At 35.7% G+C, this 20,601-nt stretch overlaps 3 protein-coding genes across 3 annotated transcripts; all 3 read right to left on the bottom strand.

Moving 5' to 3' along the window:
- Positions 1-12,899: 12,899 nt before the first annotated feature.
- Positions 12,900-15,269, bottom strand: LOC108652838 (uncharacterized). The gene is made up of 4 exons (XM_018103035.3): positions 15,000-15,269; positions 14,851-14,937; positions 14,439-14,780; positions 12,900-14,369 (listed from the first exon to the last, which is right to left on the bottom strand). The coding sequence occupies exons 1-4, from the start codon at positions 15,091-15,093 to the stop codon at positions 13,135-13,137; spliced, it is 1,758 nt and encodes a 585-aa protein (XP_017958524.1). The 5' UTR covers positions 15,094-15,269; the 3' UTR covers positions 12,900-13,134.
- Positions 15,270-17,724: 2,455 nt separating this feature from the next.
- On the bottom strand, positions 17,725-18,502 carry LOC108653964 (uncharacterized). The gene is made up of 2 exons (XM_018104936.3): positions 18,029-18,502; positions 17,725-17,969 (listed from the first exon to the last, which is right to left on the bottom strand). Exons 1-2 carry the CDS (start codon positions 18,372-18,374, stop codon positions 17,845-17,847), a joined length of 471 nt encoding a protein of 156 aa, XP_017960425.1. The 5' UTR covers positions 18,375-18,502; the 3' UTR covers positions 17,725-17,844.
- Positions 18,503-19,197: 695 nt separating this feature from the next.
- Positions 19,198-20,047, bottom strand: LOC108653962 (uncharacterized). The gene is made up of 2 exons (XM_018104934.3): positions 19,499-20,047; positions 19,198-19,430 (listed from the first exon to the last, which is right to left on the bottom strand). Exons 1-2 carry the CDS (start codon positions 19,842-19,844, stop codon positions 19,303-19,305), a joined length of 474 nt encoding a protein of 157 aa, XP_017960423.1. The 5' UTR covers positions 19,845-20,047; the 3' UTR covers positions 19,198-19,302.
- Between the last annotated feature and the right edge of the window lie 554 nt (positions 20,048-20,601).

Here is a 20,601-nt window from a genome sequence, read left to right as displayed (position 1 = left end):
AAAAAAATATTATATAATCGTTAAATCATAATAGCCAGATAAGCAAATATCGAAAACGAGCCAAAATATTATCGAAAATTAACTGAGAATTCAATCTGGCACCAATAAGAAATCGAAAATCAATAATACCCAACCCACACATATCTTAGATTTATAGTCGCGGTTAAAAATTTGTATTACATAGCAATAAATAATTATATAGGTGGCATTTGGAGTTGAACTTGTAGTGGGGAGTATGTGTTTTCCCTCTGCTCGTTCCCCTCGAACTGCCTCACGCAGCACAGCAAATGAAGACAAATGGCATTTCGAAATGGAAACCCAAAGGCAACAGTTGTACTCTGCATGGTGATTCCGCAAGTTGTAAATGAAATATGTAGGACCTTCCCATAAGAAAGCAGCCAAATAAGACATGAAATTGTCTTACTTTACTCTTCACAAATATTTCTACAACGGAAATTCGCAGTCTGTCTTCTAAATATTCAATTTATGATATGCGGTTTCTTATTAAATTTCATAGCATACTCTCCGCCGGAGGCAGAGCATAATTGTAGTGGCTAGCTCGGCGGCTTGTTTATTATTGGCATGAATCAATGGACGTGCACGTGAGGCCGGCCACAAAAACCGCAACAGCGACAGTGTGAGGCTACACCGAAAAGTCGGCCGGCCATTTATGCATGTCAGACAGGCAGTCATTCAGGCATTCAGCCATTTAGTCATTTAGTCGGTTAGTCAGTTTTTCAGCCAACAATGCAGTCACTGCTGTCGCTGCGGTTTTCACACGCTTTTTCTCCCCTTCATTTTTTTTTTCATTGGTTGGCAGTTTGCACGCTTTTTGGCCAAATATGCGCAGTTAGCTCTGGTGTTATTTCAATTTGTTTGGCTTTCGCACCGATTCTTTATTTTGGCCAATCGCCCGTGACGCAGGGGCAGTTCAATGAACCAGCTCCCAATCCCTGGCTAAATGCAATTGACAGACTCAATTATCGAAACAGACGCGCCTAAGCCTTTTCTCGCGCAGCCCATTGAAATGGCTTTCGATTCGTCCATAATCTAAATACTCAGCTAATCGGCACACAACAAGCCAATAAATTGGCGTTGGCTTCAAAATGCCATGGGGCTGCCAACGCCCTTCGGGTGTCTGGAAAATAACACGCCTATAAATAAGCATAACTGTCAGCATAACAAAAAACGCCAAATTGCCAAGGCCTATAACAACAACAACCACAAGCAGCAGGAGCGGCAACAACAACAACACTTTGAGCTCCTTAAAAAAAACAACCTTGGCTTAGTAAAAGTCTATGCCAAGTATTAGCACATTTTTACATAATATTGGCGCAGAAGGCGTGGCATATAGACAGGCTAAACAGATATTTGGCACTTTTTCGCTTCTATTTGTTGTTGTTTTTCATGCCGTGTGAACTTCAGCTGCAAAGTTTTTTTTTATTTTTTTGGCGCTAACCTTTTGATAACATGAACATTTTCGCAATCTTCCAACTGTCACAAACACAAAATTCGACTTTTGACACGATTCGCAAAAAATAAAACTTTCACAGAATTTTAAATTTAAATTTGAATTTTCATGCACCCCAAGGCAGCGAAAATTTCAATTTCGTAAACTTGTTAATCGTTGAGCACACAAAATGAATTGTATAAAATAACTGATTAGAAAAATAATGTTGAGTTGAGCGAGAAATGGAAATGTACAAAAAAGAAAACTTGTTGCAACAATTAATTAGTTAAACAATCAGAATAATACAAATCTATTTGCCAATTAAATCATATAGATGTCTTTAATAAACTTTCCTTTAGAAAATAGAAAATCGCGCCCCATTTGTCATGCCTTTGTGTAGCTTTATAAAATACAAATATTTTTAATTATAAATATATATTAAGTAAAAAATGCTATAGCTACATTAATTAGTATTAATTTGAATTATGGAACAACAACAGTTATTTGCAAGCTATTTAATAACTGATTAATATATAGAATTATAATTTTTATTTTAATTTTTTTCATTTGATAAATACATATTTTTAGAACTAAGTATTTGTAAACATTTAATAACAATATTCGAATTATATATACTCATAATTTTTTATTTCAAATGCTGTTATATATTGTTGTATGTTAATAAACTCGCCAAGGGGGTTATTGGACTTGCCCGTATAGCTTTTATAAACATTAAATACAACAAAAGAAATAAATATATATAAAAATTTAATAACTTCTTAGAGCTATGTATATTAGTTACTTCATGCTTAAACAGACAAGAGTACAGCAATAAAAGTCTCTTGCTTCTAACTAAGACTAAGAAGAGCAAGCTCAAATATTCTACTCATTTCATAAACACGTATAAATATGGAGAATAAGCTACAGCAGCCCATTTTTTGTTGCGGCTCCTTGTCTTCGACTCTATAACGCAGTCATCATTAAACTTTGGGCTAGAAGCCAGTATTTATTTTATTTACAATTAGAGAAATCAGATATGCAAAGAATGAATATTTATTTATTTATTCTTCTTAAAATGACTTATATGATGTCCAACGGCAAAGAATGTCCCATTAGATTACGAGTGTGTCCCTATACTCGATCGTTTTGGGGATAGTTGTGAATCTAATGTTCGTTCATGAAGGAGTGAAGGCACTGCTAAAAAATCTGCTATTGTCATTTCAATCAGCTCTATATATAAATAATCTTAAAACAAACACTATAAACACACCCCATTGTATCATTTTTATCTACCTACTTTTATCCCCTTAAAAGTATATATATATATTTTTTTTAGCATATTGCAGCTTATTTTAATATAACTCAAATAGTGACTCTTTCACTAAAATACTTTTTATGTCTTTGCCATAGAATCTACTTGGATTTTCATTGTACAGTGAGCAACTTACGAATGGATTAAAAAACAACTGATTAAGGCAGACGGAGAAGGCAGTGCCAAAGCCGAACAGGACTGCCTTGTAGAGCTGTAACACGCACAAGACAGAGTGCTCCTGCTGCTCCTGCTGCTCCAGCTGCTGCTGCTGCTCGTTGCGCACTAAACACGTCTCGATGTGTTTTCGAGTTTTGTAACTCATTTGCAACTAAACTGAGTTCATTAAAGTTAATTTGAACGTGCAACATCGGCGTGCCACACAACGCAGCGCCCCACGCTGCAACAAAGTGCGGGACGGAGGCTGTGCGGCAACGTCATTCTGGCCACACAATGCACACCTATTGCAGCTAGTCGGTGTGAGCGTGTGTGTGGGTGTGATTGTGGGTGTGTGTGTGTGTGTGTGTGTGTGTGTGTACGCTCCGTGCTGTCTGCTCGTCCGGGCACGTGGCTTAGCGTCGATAAGTTTGACATTTGCACAACGTAAAATGACAACTGGAAGCCAAGCCGAACGCAAAATGAAAAAGTTGCCATCGGGCTGCGCACATCTCTGACATTTGCATTTGTCTTCCGCAAAAAGCTTTCAAATTAGCGACAGCTCCAGGTCCTACAGCCGCACCTGGTGCTGCTGCTGCTCCTACTCCTGCTCCTGCTGCTGCTCAAACAACTCTCCCTGCTTCATCTGCTGCTGCTGCTCCTCCTGCTGCACAACAACAGCCACTCACGTCGCATCCAGCACGCAAAGAAATATGCAAATAATTAGCAACCAAATGCAAAATTGTATTAACTCTCGCCTTCAGTTTTATGTCCTTACCAAATGTAACAAGAATTTTTTGACGGAACAAACTTTAAATGGTTATTGTTTCATCAAATAAATTTAAAATTTTGCATACATTTCAATAAAAAAAATTAATCAAATACTCAATATTAATAAATTATTGTTTAATAGATTTTGTTTAGGGTTTATTAATAAATTCTTAAAATTATTTTTTTTTAATTCCTATAAAAATATATTTACCAATTTCTAAAAACAAACAAATGCCTATAATATTTATATATTTAATAAATAAATGTTTAAACTTTAAGAAAATATAATAAACATTGTTATATTATTTATTTTAAAAAAGTTGCAAAATTAAAAACAAAAATAAATAAAAAGGATTTATTATTTAACTTTTATATCAAATTAATTTGTAGCATATTTTCAATATTATATTAATCAATTATTTATCTTTTAAGAAATTAAATAAAAATAATTATAACAGCTTTTATGATTATAAAATATTTTACTTAGCGTCATGCAAATAATTATTTGTAAAATCTTTTTAAATAAATTTTTAATACATTTAAATTTTACAAATTGATAATAAATTTAAAAATGTAAATTTACATATATATATACTCAAATTTTCTAAAATTAAATGATTCTATTACTAGATAGCCCTTAGCACTTAAACAAATGATATTTGATAAACAAGCAAAATCATTCCTAATTAACTATTACGCCAATAAGAAGGATGTCTTCAAATTATAATTATTGCTGTTGCCCGCTAGTTTGTGGCTATTAGCTGGCTAAGTGCACAGTCTATTGATTGCATTCGGACAACGATTTTCAGTTATTTCAGTGTTGATTGGCTCAAGGGGAACAACAACTCCGGCATTCAGGGCTCCCACTTACATGCCAAAAAAGAACGCCACACGCAATTTGCTTTGCGCAACTGATGCTCTCGACTCACTGACAAGTTTAGCAGCTCAGAGCTGGGGCCAGAGTTAAGCCAAAGTTATGGCATGGCATTCAAGCAAAGTCGTGTCGACTGCACACACATAGAGGGATAGGGAGAGAGAGAGAGAGATACGAAATCAGTTTGAAAATTGAATTCTAATGCAGCATACCGAACTGAATCGAGCTGGTCGAAACTGAACTCAAGTGAACTGTGGAGTGACTTTGTGCTGCACTGCCATTGACTAAAACAAATGGGTTCCACAACATCTTTTACTGTCAGCTGCAACTTGTCGCCTGGTCCATTTGTGTGTGTGTGCGTGTGTGTGTCTGTTACTATATAAATAAAATAAATATTTATATTGAAATGCAACGCAATCGAGCGCAACCGAATTGAATTTCAGTCCTGTTTCAGCAGTATCCGAGCCTGTCCTGTCTTGCCCATCTCTTATGCTGTCCCCTCTCTCTCCCTCTGTCTCTCTCTCTCGCCGTCTATCCCTTACTCGTTTGACTCCTGTCCAGCGCTTGTCGTGCGTTTTATATTTGGCCAATGGAGCTACGAACAAGTCCGTCGATTTCAGTACCAATTCAATTTTGAACTTTGTCGCATTTAATTGCATTGCATTTGTCCAAAGTTGTGCAATTGATTTGAGGATCTGCACAGGTAAACGGGCCGGAGCTAATCTTTGAATGTTTCGCAATTTTCGTAAAGTTCTTGAACGTGAATTGAATTGTCTTTGCGCAACTTCATCTAAATAGTTGAAAAACTATTCAAAAAGCACAAATTTGTTTCTTAGTCAAATGCCCGACAACAAAAGTTGCTTTTGTCTCATTGTGCGGCGACCAGCGAAATTTCAGCCTTTGTGACTCTCGGCCAGCAGCAAGAGCAAGAGCAACAGCAACAGGAAACGGAAATATGCTTTACGCACATAATGCATGCAGAAGTAGGAGTAAGTTATTCGACTCCTATATCACACATGAGTTGGATAGCAAAAGACAGCACAGATGGAGAGAGAGAGAGAGTCAGAGAGCGAATGGATGGGCGAGAGAAAGTGTGTCTGTGGCAGCTCTAGCCTTTGTCTCCAATGGTTTATGCATGACAGCTCCCATTGCTGTACATAAAATTACATTACTCAACAAACAGACAAGCAGCAACAAATTATCATTTAGATAATACTTTTTAGTGCTTTTCAACATGCATATACTACCAGCACCAGCACCAGCACACATATGTATATTCGCATTCCTTTGCTGCTCCGCCATTTACCTTATATGTAAATACCCTATGAGCAAAGGAGCAGCTGGGCATATGCAAATTTTTTTAAAGAGGGAAGATGGATAAGACTGTTATGCCATACTCTTTATAATTTATCAAGTATTAAAACAAAATGAGTTAATAATTAATAATTCATTTTATTTAAATTTAAAGCTGTTTTATTTATATATTATATTTAAAAATATATATAGTAAAGAAAAGGCATTTTAAACGTATTAGATATTAAAAATTACATAGTAAATAATTAAATAAATAAATGAGTAAATAACTAAATAAATAAATATATAAATAAATAAATAAATAAATAAATAAATAAATAAATAAAGAAATAAATAAATAAATAAACAAATAAATAAATAAATAAATAAATAAATAAATAAATAAATAAATAAATAAATAAATAAATAAATAAATAAATAAATAAATAAATAAATAAATAAATAAATAAATAAATAAATAAATAAATAAATAAATATATAAATAAATAAACAAATAATAAATAAATACATAATGTAACTTTATTTATATTTTAACTTTTTCCATATAAAAATTATAATAATTTTTTTATATTGAAAATTTTAGATACAGAAAAGGTTTAATTTTTTACTGACAAAATAAATATTTTTTGTTTTACGTACATTTAAAGATTTTATTTGATCATTTATTTTTATAATACGAAAGTTATATAATATTTTTTTATTTTAAATAGATCAAATATTTATATATTTTAAATACATATAACAAATATAGTATTGTTAAAATTAGCACAACTGTAAAACTAAAAAATAAAAATAAAAATTTAACTTCAACATTTCTAAGTCTACTCTCAATTTAAATATTAATAATAAATAAATAAAAATGTACATATATGTTAGATTAGTTTGTCAATGTACAAAAATTGATTCACATCTTCAATGATGTTTAATATGTTTGACAAGTTCTATCAGATGTATTACATTAATAATACATTACATATAAATCAAATCAAATCTGCATACATCACATATTTACATAGTTTTATAGAGTATTTGCAAGCCAAAATAAGCTCCGCGTATGTAGCTGGAATTATACTTCTGTCCACAACCATAATGCTGGACTCATCAACATTACCGTGATTCTCGTTAATATCAAAATCTGTAGCGTACGTTTAAGTCGTCTACATCCGCTTTAGATTTTTCTACGTTTTTTTTTTCTATTTGCCTTTTTTTCACCAACTGAGTGCTGTCTACATTATTTTTTTCTTCTTTTTTCAGTGCTCTTGCCAACCAAATGGCTATAAAAATACGCGGCAAAAGCGCGTAAAGTAAAATGTAAGTGGCATTCCGAGCAGTAGGAGTGTAAGAATGGTGGGCGTGGTTTGCATAATACGCATAATAACAAAGCGGAAAGTGCGCGAAAGCCGTCAAGTAGCTCTGCGCTGGCCAACAGCTCCACCAGCACCACCACCAGCACCAAAACAAGTCGAGACAAACATGGAGCTTGGGTTGGGCTAAGCTGAGCTAAACTGAACAGAGCTCGAGCCATTTGCATTGCCTCATGTTTGGTTTATGTCTTTGTTTTTGCTTCGCTGAGTGGAATTTATATATAATATAAGAGCTAGGTAGCTAGTCTGCATGTAGACAAAAAATTTAACTTGTTGATTATGCCTTAAAGGATGTAAACAAAAACAACATAAAGTCCAAATTAATGAACGAGCTCGGAATTTTTACAATTTAATAAAATAAAATGCAAAAATAACTGAAAGCGAAATATATTTAAATGGTTTATCTACAAACAAAAAAACCGGATGGTTACATATTGACTTATATACATATTGACTTATTGACAATACAAATGATTATTTAAGTTCCTATAAAAGATATTATTATAGAAGCAATTTTTTGTTTATGTATATTCATTTATATACATTCCAGAAACACTGAGACGGTCAAATGAATAATTAAAGAGCTGTAGTGTTGTAGTGTGAGCCTATGATTTAATTTGTCCTCTTATATATGTTCAGCGCTTCGGCTGAGCTGCAGCTGCGTGTGCGTCGACAGCTTAACAGTCTACAGCTCTGCACTCAACAGCTCTGCACTCAACAGCTCTGCACTCAACAGCTTTGCAGACTAGAGCTCTGTACACTACAGCTCTGTACACTACAGCTCTGCACTTTACAGCTCTGTACTTTACAGCTCTGCATTCAACACCTCTGCACTCCATAGTTCTGCAGACAGAGCTCTGTACACTACAGCTCTGTACTCTACAGCTCTGTACTGAATAGCTCAGTAGTCTACAGCGCTGTACTCTCATCTTCAAATGCGTATAAAGATAAATAAACATGCAATGCCATGATTTAATTGAGTTTCTTAACAAATCTAAGACATACCACTTATATGAAAGATATAAAATAGAAATAAAAAATTATGTAAATATGTATACCAATAATGTAACTTACGATAGGAACAAAAAAAACCAGTACATATTAATTTATATATAATTATAATACATATAATAAATTATATTATTAAGCCAAAGGCCCCTGTTACTCTAGATAACATCTTTAAATATTAATGAAATGTGGTACTGCAAGGCAGAGGACACAGAGAGAGAAAGAGAGAGCGAAAGATTTGAGTCGTGAATGTTATTTGAAGTAGACATATTTATGCACTCTATCACATACAATTTATAATGCCTTGTGTAATTATTCTTTGTTTAAATAATTCACAAAGATGCACTTAAAATGTCAGCGCAAAAACTTACGAGTTAACACACACACACGCACACATTCACAATATTCTACATTCGCGCACACACACACCACACGCACACATATATATAAACAAACGCAATTTGGAAGCTTTGGGTGTTACATTCTGGTTCAACGCTCTTTTCTCGTTGCCTTACACACGCTTTTATTATGATTTCTCACTTACTGTCCCTTTTTCTCATGCCATTTAGAACATTTACATTTTTATGAACATTTCGCTGCTCGTTGTTGCCGCTGCCGCTGCTGCTGCTGCCTCTGCTGCTGCTGCTGCTGCAATACCCCCGCTCACATAATACACGTCTTTTATATGCGCATACACTAATATGCATTATGTATGCATGTGTGTGTGTGTGTGTATGTGTGTTTGCGTGTGCGTGTGGAAGACAAAGAGCAGGGAGTGCAAGCTGGCATTAAAGTATATTAAATTACTTAAGCGAATGCAGCTGCAGCAACAACAAGCAGGCGGCAGCTGCAACTGCAACAACTGCAACAGAGAGACATACGCTCAAGTTTTAAAGCATAATTTCTCGAGCATAAATCTTTGTGGCTTTTGCTTTGCAGCAAACAAAAATTAGTTGCACTCGGCGAAAAAAGCATAAGCAACGGTAAATTATGCGCTGCAATATGTCAGCGTGTTGCCGGAGCTGCCTTTGCGCCCGCTGCGTTTGTCACACAGCATGGCGGCGCGGACAAACAGCCAACGGAGCGAATCCGGCGGGGGCGTCAGTTGGTGCCCGAGCTTAATCAGAAATTATTTGAAAATGTTGAGTCGACATGTCGGGACGGCGACTCACGACGACTCACGCACATAGTAAAAGCAGCAAAAGCTACTGCCGCTGCCGCTGCTGCCGCTGCTGCTGCTGCTTGCAATTTGCACACGCCACGACCCCATGACCCAAATAGAATGAAATCTCGGCAAGAGAAACGGCAAACAATGGCTGCAGTCTGTGGCAAAGCCAACTTTCATAGACTGCAGTCAACGCGGCACGCTGTGCCAGCGCCACGGCTCATTTGTTTTGTCGACGCACAAAGCTTTGCCGCACAGCGAGTGCAAACAATGCAATATCATTTTTGCAATACCCTAGACTGAGAAGCGAGTACGATGAAGTATAACTTACACATATGCAAATGACTAAGATTTATTTTCAATAATAATAATCAATAATAGAATAGTTTTTGCAATTATTTTGGTATTTTTTTATAATTAAATGGATAATCATATTAATAATAATGATGATAGAATGTAAGACTAATAATAATATGGAATGAAGATTTTGTTTTTTTTTTTTTTTTTTAATAAAATAAAGCTCATTTTTATTCTTTAATAATTAATAAAAAAAATAAATAAATAAATAATAATAATATATAATAGTTTTCAATATAAATTTGTATATGAAATGTTTTCTAAATTAGTTAAAAATATATACAAATTAATTTTTTATTAAAAAAAAAATAAATTAAAAGTATTTTTTTTTAAATAACGTTAAAATAAAAGTTATTATTATGTATATATTTAATAAAAAAAAATAAGTTTTCAAACAATATTTAATTGAAAAGGATTTCAATTTATTCGAAAATTGTTTCTATCGGAATATTTGAAACTCAAATTTTATAGTTCAGCTCTATCAAATATGCAAAATATTATAAGCAACAGACACAACTGTACCTGCAAGACGAATAAAGATAACAAACCGCAATACAATAACAGGTTTTCTATATATTTTATTTCTTTTTTTTTGCTGTACCACAATTTATTAAAAAAGGATCTCAGCTGGAAATCTTTAATCAGCTCATCATGATGCAGTAAAAGCTCCCCTCGAAGCGTGTGCCAAATGTAATGCCATATCTAGCTGCAGCTACGTCTGGGCCTGGGCAAGGACGATGGCGCACGCGCTCGCGTATAGGTTTCACTCCGTGGAGGACAAAAGGCAACGCCAGCCAGTCCGCGTGCCACAATGGCTTCATCTTGAACCAGTTGGCAAGTTGGCAAGACGCTGCCTGACTGCCTGGCTGGCTGACTTGACTTGGCTTGGCTTGGCTCGCCGCCCACTTTGCAATAATAACTCATGTTAACCGAAAAGCGTGCACTGTCTTTCCGTTCTGCTGCTTGCCGGCATGCCTGCTTGCTGGCTTGTCCTCGCTCCTATTCTCCACAATTCTCCGTGATTCTGCCTCGCCACACAAAAAGTAATGACGAGCAGGATGGGGGGACAAAAAAAAAAAAAAGAAAAGCAACTTTTCGCGCACAATCAGCTGCATTTCAACATTGCGTCGCATTGTTGCCTTTTGCTTATAATTTACTTTTACTTGTGCACTTTGGCTTGGGCTTTGTGATTGTGTTTGTGGCGTGTAAAATATTTGCACTGCCAACGTCTACAGCAGCAGCAGCAACAACAGCAGCAACAGTAACAACAACAGTAATGCCGCACAACATTAACCATAATAATTTTCTTTGGGAAAAGTTGGAGTCTGAACATGTTGGGGCGTTCCTGTCACTGTTAATCAGCTGCCAGCAGCTGGTAAACAAAATGCATTGAATGGGAGCTTTGTATTCCAGCTTGCTACACGTTACATTTTTGTTCTTCCCACACTCACACACACACGCACACAACAACAAAGGCAACATGTGCTGGCAGTGCTGCTATGGCTTGAACCTTTCGCTGTAACTACTTTCATATAACACAAAAGAGGAGAGTGAAAAAAAAAACTTTGCATGCTATAACAGCGAACTCTTTGAGTTTTCCCCACAAATCATATTTCAATTGGCTATTTGACTTTTCAAATTAAAATTTTGATTATAATCGGAACAACCAGAGGATTCACTATGACCCATAAATTGAACTAGATCTTTTGGTGGCTTAAAGCTCAAATTTTTTTCAATTAACATTGAGCTAAGAATTAAATATATTGCAGAAGATTATGTGATCAAAATTACTATTAAATAAATATTTATAAATTGTAAATTTACCTCGTTTTTATTGGATTTTGGAGCCGAAGTTTAATTAAAAGTTTACTAAATAAATTTCGTCCTTTCTTTTTTTCTAATATCTTTTTTCTTAAAATGAAGGACTAAAATAAATAACAACGCTTTTTAATATATTTAAATATTTTTTAAATTTAAGTTTCACTTTACAAGCTCATATGTTTCTGTTAAGTAAACAAATAATGTATCAATTAAATATTTTTCATAGTTTTAAATCTCTTTAAGTAAAGAAAAATTTACATTTTATTATTTGTTAAATTTTTATTTTCTTGAAAATAAATATATTTATTTAAAAATTCAGATTTTAATAAATTTTATTTTATTATATTTTTTTTTTTTTAATAACGGACTATTTAAAAATTTAAAAAAAAATTTTTAGTGAAGCGAATGACTTTATATTATTTTATGAAGTCATTATTATTTTCTTAGACTTCAATTGCTCAGATTAATAAGGTGTATTTCTTATTTTAGGAGTAAATCACATTATCTAAGCAGCACCCACATCCACACAAATACCTATATTTAAAACTTAGACAAACTTTTAGCACTCAGTACTCACAGCAAATCAGATTCCTGATTCATTCCCTTGAACTTTAGTTTTATTTAGTTACTTTCTGCTGACTTTGCTGCTGCCTATCAATGCCTTTGGCTCACAAAACTCAATTAACTTCTGCACTCGCTTTACTTGTTCATTGACTCACACTCTCACTTGCACTCACACTTGCACTCACAGACTCATTCATTCACATTCACGCAACGAGCAAAGAGTCGAGTCGAGAATCGATTAGGATGGCCATTTTTATGAGCCAGATGCTAAGGCGCAGCAAATGAAATTGCTTACATGCCAAAATTTTAACTAAGTCATAAATAGTGTGTGAAAAGTTTTCTTTTTGCTTTGGCAAATGCAACGTGAGCGCTTTTGCAAGTTTACCCCGACTGCCCCGACGGCTGCCGAAGGGCAAAAGGTCCGTTGCTGGCCACGCCCACCACGCCCTGGCCAAAAAGGCACGCAGCTAAAATAATTGATAACAGATTATGTTTTACAATCTAAGCAAGTAGATATGAGATATGCTCGTAATTTTAATGGCCACATGTAGCGGGCCACACGTAGACCGTAGCCGTTACGGCTACGTCCGTAGCTACGAAATCCCGGACCCGGCACAGATTCCGCAAAACGTTGGAAAACTTAATTATTTCGTGCTGGCTTTTCTGCTGGTTTTTGGCCACACACACACACATACACACACACACACACACACACATACACAGACTGAGAGAGACGGAAACCAAGCTTGGGCGACGGACAACTGAAAAGTTATTTATTTTATGGTCAAAAGTTACGTTTTGCTGCTTTATGGCAGCCAACGCCAGGAGTCGCCACTGTGCAGCACAGAGAGTTTAGCTGGCTTTAAAATTTACTGGAGCATGGCGCATAAATCATAGAACTATGTATACGTGATGCTCAGGCGCGATCTCAAATGCTGTAGAGCGCACAGAGACCACACACGCACACATACACACACCTTATTACTCTGCCGGCTTGGCTTCCATATTATTGCTTAATCTATTGGCTTCCATATTATTGCTTAATCTAGCGACGTTTTGTTCCGACGGCTTGGGCGAGCCCGAGGCCATTGAAGCCGTCATGCTGATGCCGCTCATGGACTGCTCCAAGGACTTCTCCTCGACCTGTACCTTGATGCCCAGACGTTGCTGCTCCATCTCCAGCAGCACCGAATCCCGAAAGAATTTCGTCTCGTCTATTTTCACATTGTACATGCCCGTCGGATTGTCGCGATCGAATGGCAAGTCCGGGCGTATATCGCTATCGGTGACCAGCACCCGAGCACCCGGTATGGGCAGGAACTTGAAGAGTCGCTTCCGCAGCATGGGTACATAGGTTGTGCGCATGCGGTCGGGCACGATGAACAGGCGGCTGAGCATCTTCGAGGCGCGCAGATTGATCGGATGATCCTCGAGGCGACGATCCTCGGGCAGGCGCGCCTTAAGCTCCTCCAGCTGGCGCTGGGTCATCTGTAGCACACGCACGCCATCCTTCCAGCGCTCCTGGCCGCTCATAAAGGCGATTTTCTTATTATTGCGCAACTGCTTGCGTATCACCCGCTTGGCAATGCAATTGTAGACGATGCGGGGCACATAGGGCGGGGCCGGGAAGTCGCGCACTGATATCGACAAGTGCCTTGGATTGACCAGCATATTCAAGTACTTGGCATCAGCGAACATCTTCAGCTGCTTCTCGGCCTTCTTGCCGCCCTTCTTCTCCACCTTCTTCATCTGCGGCTTGGGCAAGTCGTGTTTGCCCATCTTGAAGAGGCGCCTGTGCCCGTTGCCGATAACGTGACGCCAGTCGGGCTCACAATAATTGCGCTTTTTGATCTTGACGTAGGGCAAGCGTCGGAACTTGTACCGCTTCTGTGTCTCAATGTGAAGGGTCAGGCGGGGCACCGTCTTCTTGCCCCGCTCACAGGCGCACACGTTCGGATAGCGTATGTCATAGCGTCCCGGGCACGGCTCGAAGCTGATGTGGGGCCGCAGGATTCGGCTGCGCTTCGTTGGCACACAGGAGTGGCGCAGAAACAAGTGGGGATTGTCGGGCTTTTCCTTGATCTTGGGCGACACGATCGACTGAATCTCAAAGCGATTGTAGTAGGTTTCACAGGGACCCGGATCGCTCGGATTGCGCCAGCACATGGTCGCATCGGATACCATGAGACGTGACGAGGGACGACGCTCACGTGCATCTAGCAGGCAGAGTTAAGAAGAGAAATAAATAGTATATTATATATATATATATCTCTTGCTTTACTTACTTGTTAAGAATATGCCCTTTTGCTTGTTCTCCGGCCTGAAGAAGCGCTCGATTTCCGATGGCACCTCGTAGAACTTCGGCGGCGGCGGCTTGATGCTCAGTCGGCTTTTGTTCACGTGCATTTTAGCAAAGACGGAGCCCTTGGAGCCCATCCTGCTCTTATATGGCTCGGGCAGCACGCCATATCGATTCGGCGCATGCTGATAGTCACGCCATGTGGTCATCTCCCGATTGGAGCGCAGCGGACGCTTGGGAGGATATGGAGTGGCCGGCGTCTTCTCAAAGCCCGTCACATGTCTATAATGATTGTAGGTGGCGGCACTAAATTCCTCTCTACGATTTTCTGTAAGTCAATATACATATATAATAAATCCTTCATATAATCTATATTTCAAATCTTTAGTCACATTTACCTTGCTGGCAATACGCATTGTAATGTCCACCTGCTAGCTTAAACTGTTTTTGTACACTCTCCAAATGGTCCTCACGCAGACGATTACCTAAAATCAAATGTTAGCCCTTAAGAAATATCATATATTATATTTGTATTCCATATACATACGCGAGAGCATAAACAGCGGCAAACTCATGCGAGTTGCAACAAAGAACTGACGCTCATCCGCGGAGAGTTTTACCTCGTTCTCCTTCGCATCCATCTTGCTAGGGGGCAATTGTAATTTTACTTGAGTTAAATATATATGAGAAATTTGCAAACTTAGCTAAAAATATGTAATATAATATTGTGTTGTGAATGAATGTCTTCCCAGACTAAACTTGCCCAGACACATACATTATAATAGAATGAAATTTATACATATTTCGAGCGCACTTTTAGGTTTCTAGCTTTGATAAGAAAATCAAAGTCTAAAAACTTTTCCTAAAATTTTCACTATTATTCTATTCTATTCTTTGAATACTCCAAGGCATAACAGACAAACAATTTTTATCATAGTAGGAGAATAAAGTATGACAATAAAGGCAAAGCAATTTAATTTATAAAATATTTTTTTGCATTTTTTTAAATAAACAACTAGCTTTTAAAGATTATATTCAATGTAAAAATTATATAAAACGAAACAATAATATTAAATTACTCTACAAATATTTGTATTCAATATAAAAAATATAACAAATAAAACAACAATATTAAATTGACCTACAAATATTATTATTAAATGTAAAATATATATATTTAATATCAAATATATCTACATTTATTTTTGATTTTTATTTTTTAATGTAAATTAATCTTCGGAATATTCGCTTCCTCAAAAGATAGATAAATAAATAAATACATTTATACCTTAAATTTTAGTGTAATGTGCAAAAATTCTTCAGCATCTTATAAAATTAAGATGCTGTAGTATTACGGCTTATGCGCTCCATTAATAACTGTAACGAACAGCGTTCCGGGCTACAGTCTTAATGCTTAATGAGTGCCCTCCCCGCCAAGCCATTCAGCTCGCAGTCCATTGATGATGCAACAGCTTCTCCAGTCATTTGTGGCTGTTGCGTTGATTGACTGACTCTTAACTGACTCTGTGTGTGTATGTGTGTGTACGTGTGTGTGAGTGTCCCGTGTACTCCTGTCGTGCTTTATTGCTTCACGCTGCCTTTTTGGCTGATTGCCTGCATTGCTGCATTTAATCGAATTAATTAATGGCACATTTCACATTCACATTCATCATTCGCCTGTCTGCATATTTTGCATTTCGTTTTCGTATTTTTTTTTTTTTTTTTTCTTGCGCTGCTTTGTATTTTTATTAACCTATCCCACAGTGCAGACCACACCCACATTGGGTGCTAGGATGATTGCATTTGCATCACAGTCTCGTGTGTTTCCCTTTATTTTCAACATACATACGTATATATGTACATATATATCTTCCTTCTTTTTTTGTTTTTTTGGTTCGAATCAACGAACTGCAAAATTCAATTGAAAATCGTTGAATGCAAGTTAATCAGTGCGCTTGGCTACGCTAATTATGCGGCCGATAAAATTACATTGATAAATGTATGTATTTACATGCATACACACATACCAAAGTATTCATTCATTCATACATAGTATTCATTCATTCACATATATGGATACTCATATAGACATGCCATAGTATTCATTCTTTCTTCTCTCGGTTCTTGCCTAATGAATTGCACCAAATATGACTTTTGTATGGCGATAATTATACGTAAATTAATACGATTTAAATTATGATTTAACTTTTTTCCCTTTTTTGCCCGTTAAAGGTACGTTCTTTATTTATGATTTTTATATTTTAATTTAATTTTCACATATATTTTTTGTAAGCTAACAAAAAAATAAAGATAAAATTAACTTAAATATTATATTATTTTTTTTTTTATTTTATTTATTGTATTTTTTTGTCCGTACTTTTGTGTGTAGTTAATTATACTTTTCTTCAATATGCTTTATATTTTTTATTTAAAATTTAATCTGTATGCCTATATGTATGTATGTTATATAATTTTGTATTTTATATTTTTTGTTTCTTAATTTTTTTTTTTTAAGCATACACTTTCCTTTTATGCATCGAGAACACTTAATTTAATCCTTAATATTGTGGGTTGTCTCAAATTTAATCTGTGCTCAATTTGTGTACAAATATATATTTTTTATTTATTATATCGATTATTTGAACAAACTTGAACTAAATGGGGACTATATGGGCTAAAAACGTGAATTTGGTGAATTTAAGTGCAAGATCGATCCATGTATAGGATTTCTACTTAATTTAAATATCGATAATATCGACTGCATCTATCCAATACTTAATTATCGATTTAATTTTTCTCTGCCTGCTAGACCATTCCAGGCAATTTCGGCAGTTTACGGATACTTCTCTACACATCTTTTATGCCTCAATATAACACAAAATTTAATCACATTCTCTTCTTCTTCTCTGACTTTTCTCTTGCCATAATAAATAGATTGCTTTCAGATTATCTGCGGAAAATGAGCTGTAAGCAGGGGAGAAGTTTTAGTGTAAGGTAATATTAAAAATAAAATACAATAAATACAAACTTTTGCTGTACCAAATCCACTCGACTGTTGCTATGCTTCCATTGCCTGTTATATACATATATACTATGCACTTCTTTTACCGGCTATATACTCTTCAACAACACCATTCTGGCTACAATTGAATCAAGTTAGGTAGTATCAAAACTTGATGTCATACTCAGTCAGCTGATGTGAATTAAAGCTAGAAAAATAATATTAAACAATTTTAAAAAAATAAATAAATAAACTATTTCTCTATTCCTACTTACCCAAGAAAACATTGAGAATTTGTATCCAAAGCTGCATCAGAATGTCTATTGCTGCGAATGAACTGAGAAATAATTTGCTAGAATTTTCCTCAGCTTGCATCCAATTTAATTCTTGTCTACGATCTTCCTCGCTTTTTGCCTCTATTCTTAAATGCCTCAGCTGCTTTCTTGGCATCCTTTGCTGCCTTTTTAGCAGCTTTCTTTGCAGCCTTCTCTTCTTTCCTCAGTTGTTTCAAATGTGCTAGAATGTTTAGGATAGAGATATAATAGAGGTTATATTGCACAATGCGAAAGATTTACCGTTGACCTGATAGGCGCCGACCAGATTGACCGGAAGTGGTGCACACTTGAAGCCAGCCGGTGGTGCCTTGCAGATCCTAATGAACCGATAGCCAGTGGCATAGAGCATGCCCAGGCAGGCCTGTGCGCGAATTCGAGACTTCGGCCAGTTATCGAAGTAGAGATCCTTTCGCTTTATCTCCGGCTTCTTGACACCATCGAGATCGCGCCAGTGGTACATGACCTTCGGCGTGAATGGCCGCACCGGCAATTTCCAGCTGTGGTGCGGGGCATACTTCTCGTACTTGCCCCAGCAGCCTGGCTTGTCGACGAAAAACCAAATATCAGCATTTGGATAGATTCTCATATTTTCCAAAAATCAAAGAACAAATTTAAAGAATGGATAGAAAAATTTATACGCAGAAATTTGTTTAGAAGCACCAAGGAAAATAAAATAACAATTTTGGAGAAAATATTTTATAAGCCAACAATAAACAAAGGGAAAAATCAATGCTTACTCAAAGAGCTTGAAATGTGTGCTTAAATTTAATTGTTCTTCTTAAACAAACACTATATATGAGGTATTTACAATAAATATAGGATCTATTATATTTATTCAGTAAATATAATATGTACAGTATGGAGCATAAAGTGTTGTGTATAAGTATTGGTATGTATTGGCTGTGTATATATCGATGGCGTAATAGAACTGAGTCTGTGTTTGTGTATGGGTATGTGAAGACCATTTGCATTGCCCTTTTAACTCGTTCGCTCAAAGCCTAAAATGATCAATGCAAAGCCTTATTCATTTATTATTAGTATATATAATTTTATTGCAATAATTATTGGAATGGTTAAAAATCTAAATGATAAATGAATAACTTCATAACATAGACGTAGTCTGGTATATGTAGTTGAATGCAGCCCAAATTATCGGCATTCTTTAACTTTAAGGTCATTAGATTAAAGCATGTAGAAGGCTGAGACTAAAGGTGTTGCCCGAAAACTGCCAATTAAGTTTAATTAAATGGAACCACACACACACACTTATCGCCCAATGCAAGTGGTGTATGCCTCTGACAGTCGCTAAGCAAAGTCAATTATCCCAGCAGCTTTGATGCAATTAATTGGCATAATGAAATTCACTAAGCCAACGAGAAGGCATAAGAGAATAAAATAAACATTGGGCATTTGTATCCAAAGGTGATTATTTATTGACACTAAAGAATTGAGAGAGCATTGTGAAAAGTGAACATGAATTTCCCCTCGGTTGCATTCACTTTATTTCGAGATTATTATCCAGGTCTTGGTCGCTTCTTGCCTCTGTTCTTATAAGCGAGCTCAGCCTTCTTAATGGCCAGGGCTGCCAATTTAGCGGCTTTCTTTGCCGCATTTGCTTCTCTCTTCAATTGCTTTAGATGCTCTATAGGTTGTTTTATTTTTAGATTAAGCTGTAAAGCATAAGTTTGTTTGAAAGCGCATAACACTTACCGTTAACGTAATAGGCACCGACCAGATTGACAGGAAGCGGAGCACACTTGAAGCCAGCCGGTGGGGCCATGCTGAGCTTGATGAACCGATAGCCAGTGGCATAGAGCATGCCCAGGCAGGCCTGTGCGCGAATTCGAGACGTCTGCCAGTTGTCAAAGTAGAGATCTTTTTGCTTTATCTCCGCCTTCTTAACGCCATCGTAGTCATGCCAATGGTACATGATCTTCGGCCTTATTGGCCGGATCAACGGTTTCCAGCTGTGCTGCGGAGAGTATCGCTCGTACTTCCCCCAGCAGCCTGGCTTGTCCACGTAAAACCAAGCATCACCATTTGGATAGATTTTCATATTTTCCAATTATCAAATCAGTGATAGGAGAAAGATAATCAAACCATCAAACTCCACGTACAAATTTATAAACAAAAATTTGCAGCCACAAAATAAAAAAATATAATTAAATTTAGGGAAAAAATTAAAAACTACACTACGAAACACAACTAAAATCAACTAATTTCAAACTGTTCACGAAAATAGAGTAAATCCGTGAGCAGCTTGAAATGTTTGATTGAAATTAGCCGGAGTACTTGTTAATAGAGAATCGTAGAAAATTGAATAATATAATCAGATTCAACATAATAAAAATTAACATAAATACTTCTGTTGGTTGGTTAGATTAAAAAAAAAAAATTAATAAAAATATATACATGAATATATATTTAATAAAAATGTATGAATACAATTTTGTATACATAGCAAATTATTATTTTGTATTTGAAATATTATGAATTTAATAATTATAATTGATAGAAATATATTTTAATTAAAAATACAAAAATTGTCAATTTTTTTTTCTATATATTGCACAAATTATTTTTTGTATTAAAATACGTATTCAATTAATTACAAAAAAATATATATATATATTTTAATTTGAAAACTTTTTTAATATTTACACCTATTTTTTTAATTTTTTGTTATAATATGTTTATATGGTATTTTTATACCCTGAACCCATTGAAAAAAGGAAATCAGTGTAAAATATATTTATAGAGCAAATAATAACTTTTGTATAAACACTTCTTAAATTTTTTTGTAAACTTTTATT

Source organism: Drosophila navojoa, chromosome 5 (assembly GCF_054131105.1).
Source record: "Drosophila navojoa isolate 15081-1374.11 chromosome 5, UAZ_NAV_1.0, whole genome shotgun sequence".
NCBI lineage: Eukaryota > Metazoa > Arthropoda > Insecta > Diptera > Drosophilidae > Drosophila > Drosophila navojoa.
The sequence above is the reverse complement of the archived record's forward strand: the minus strand, read 5'-3'. Positions and strand labels throughout refer to the sequence as shown.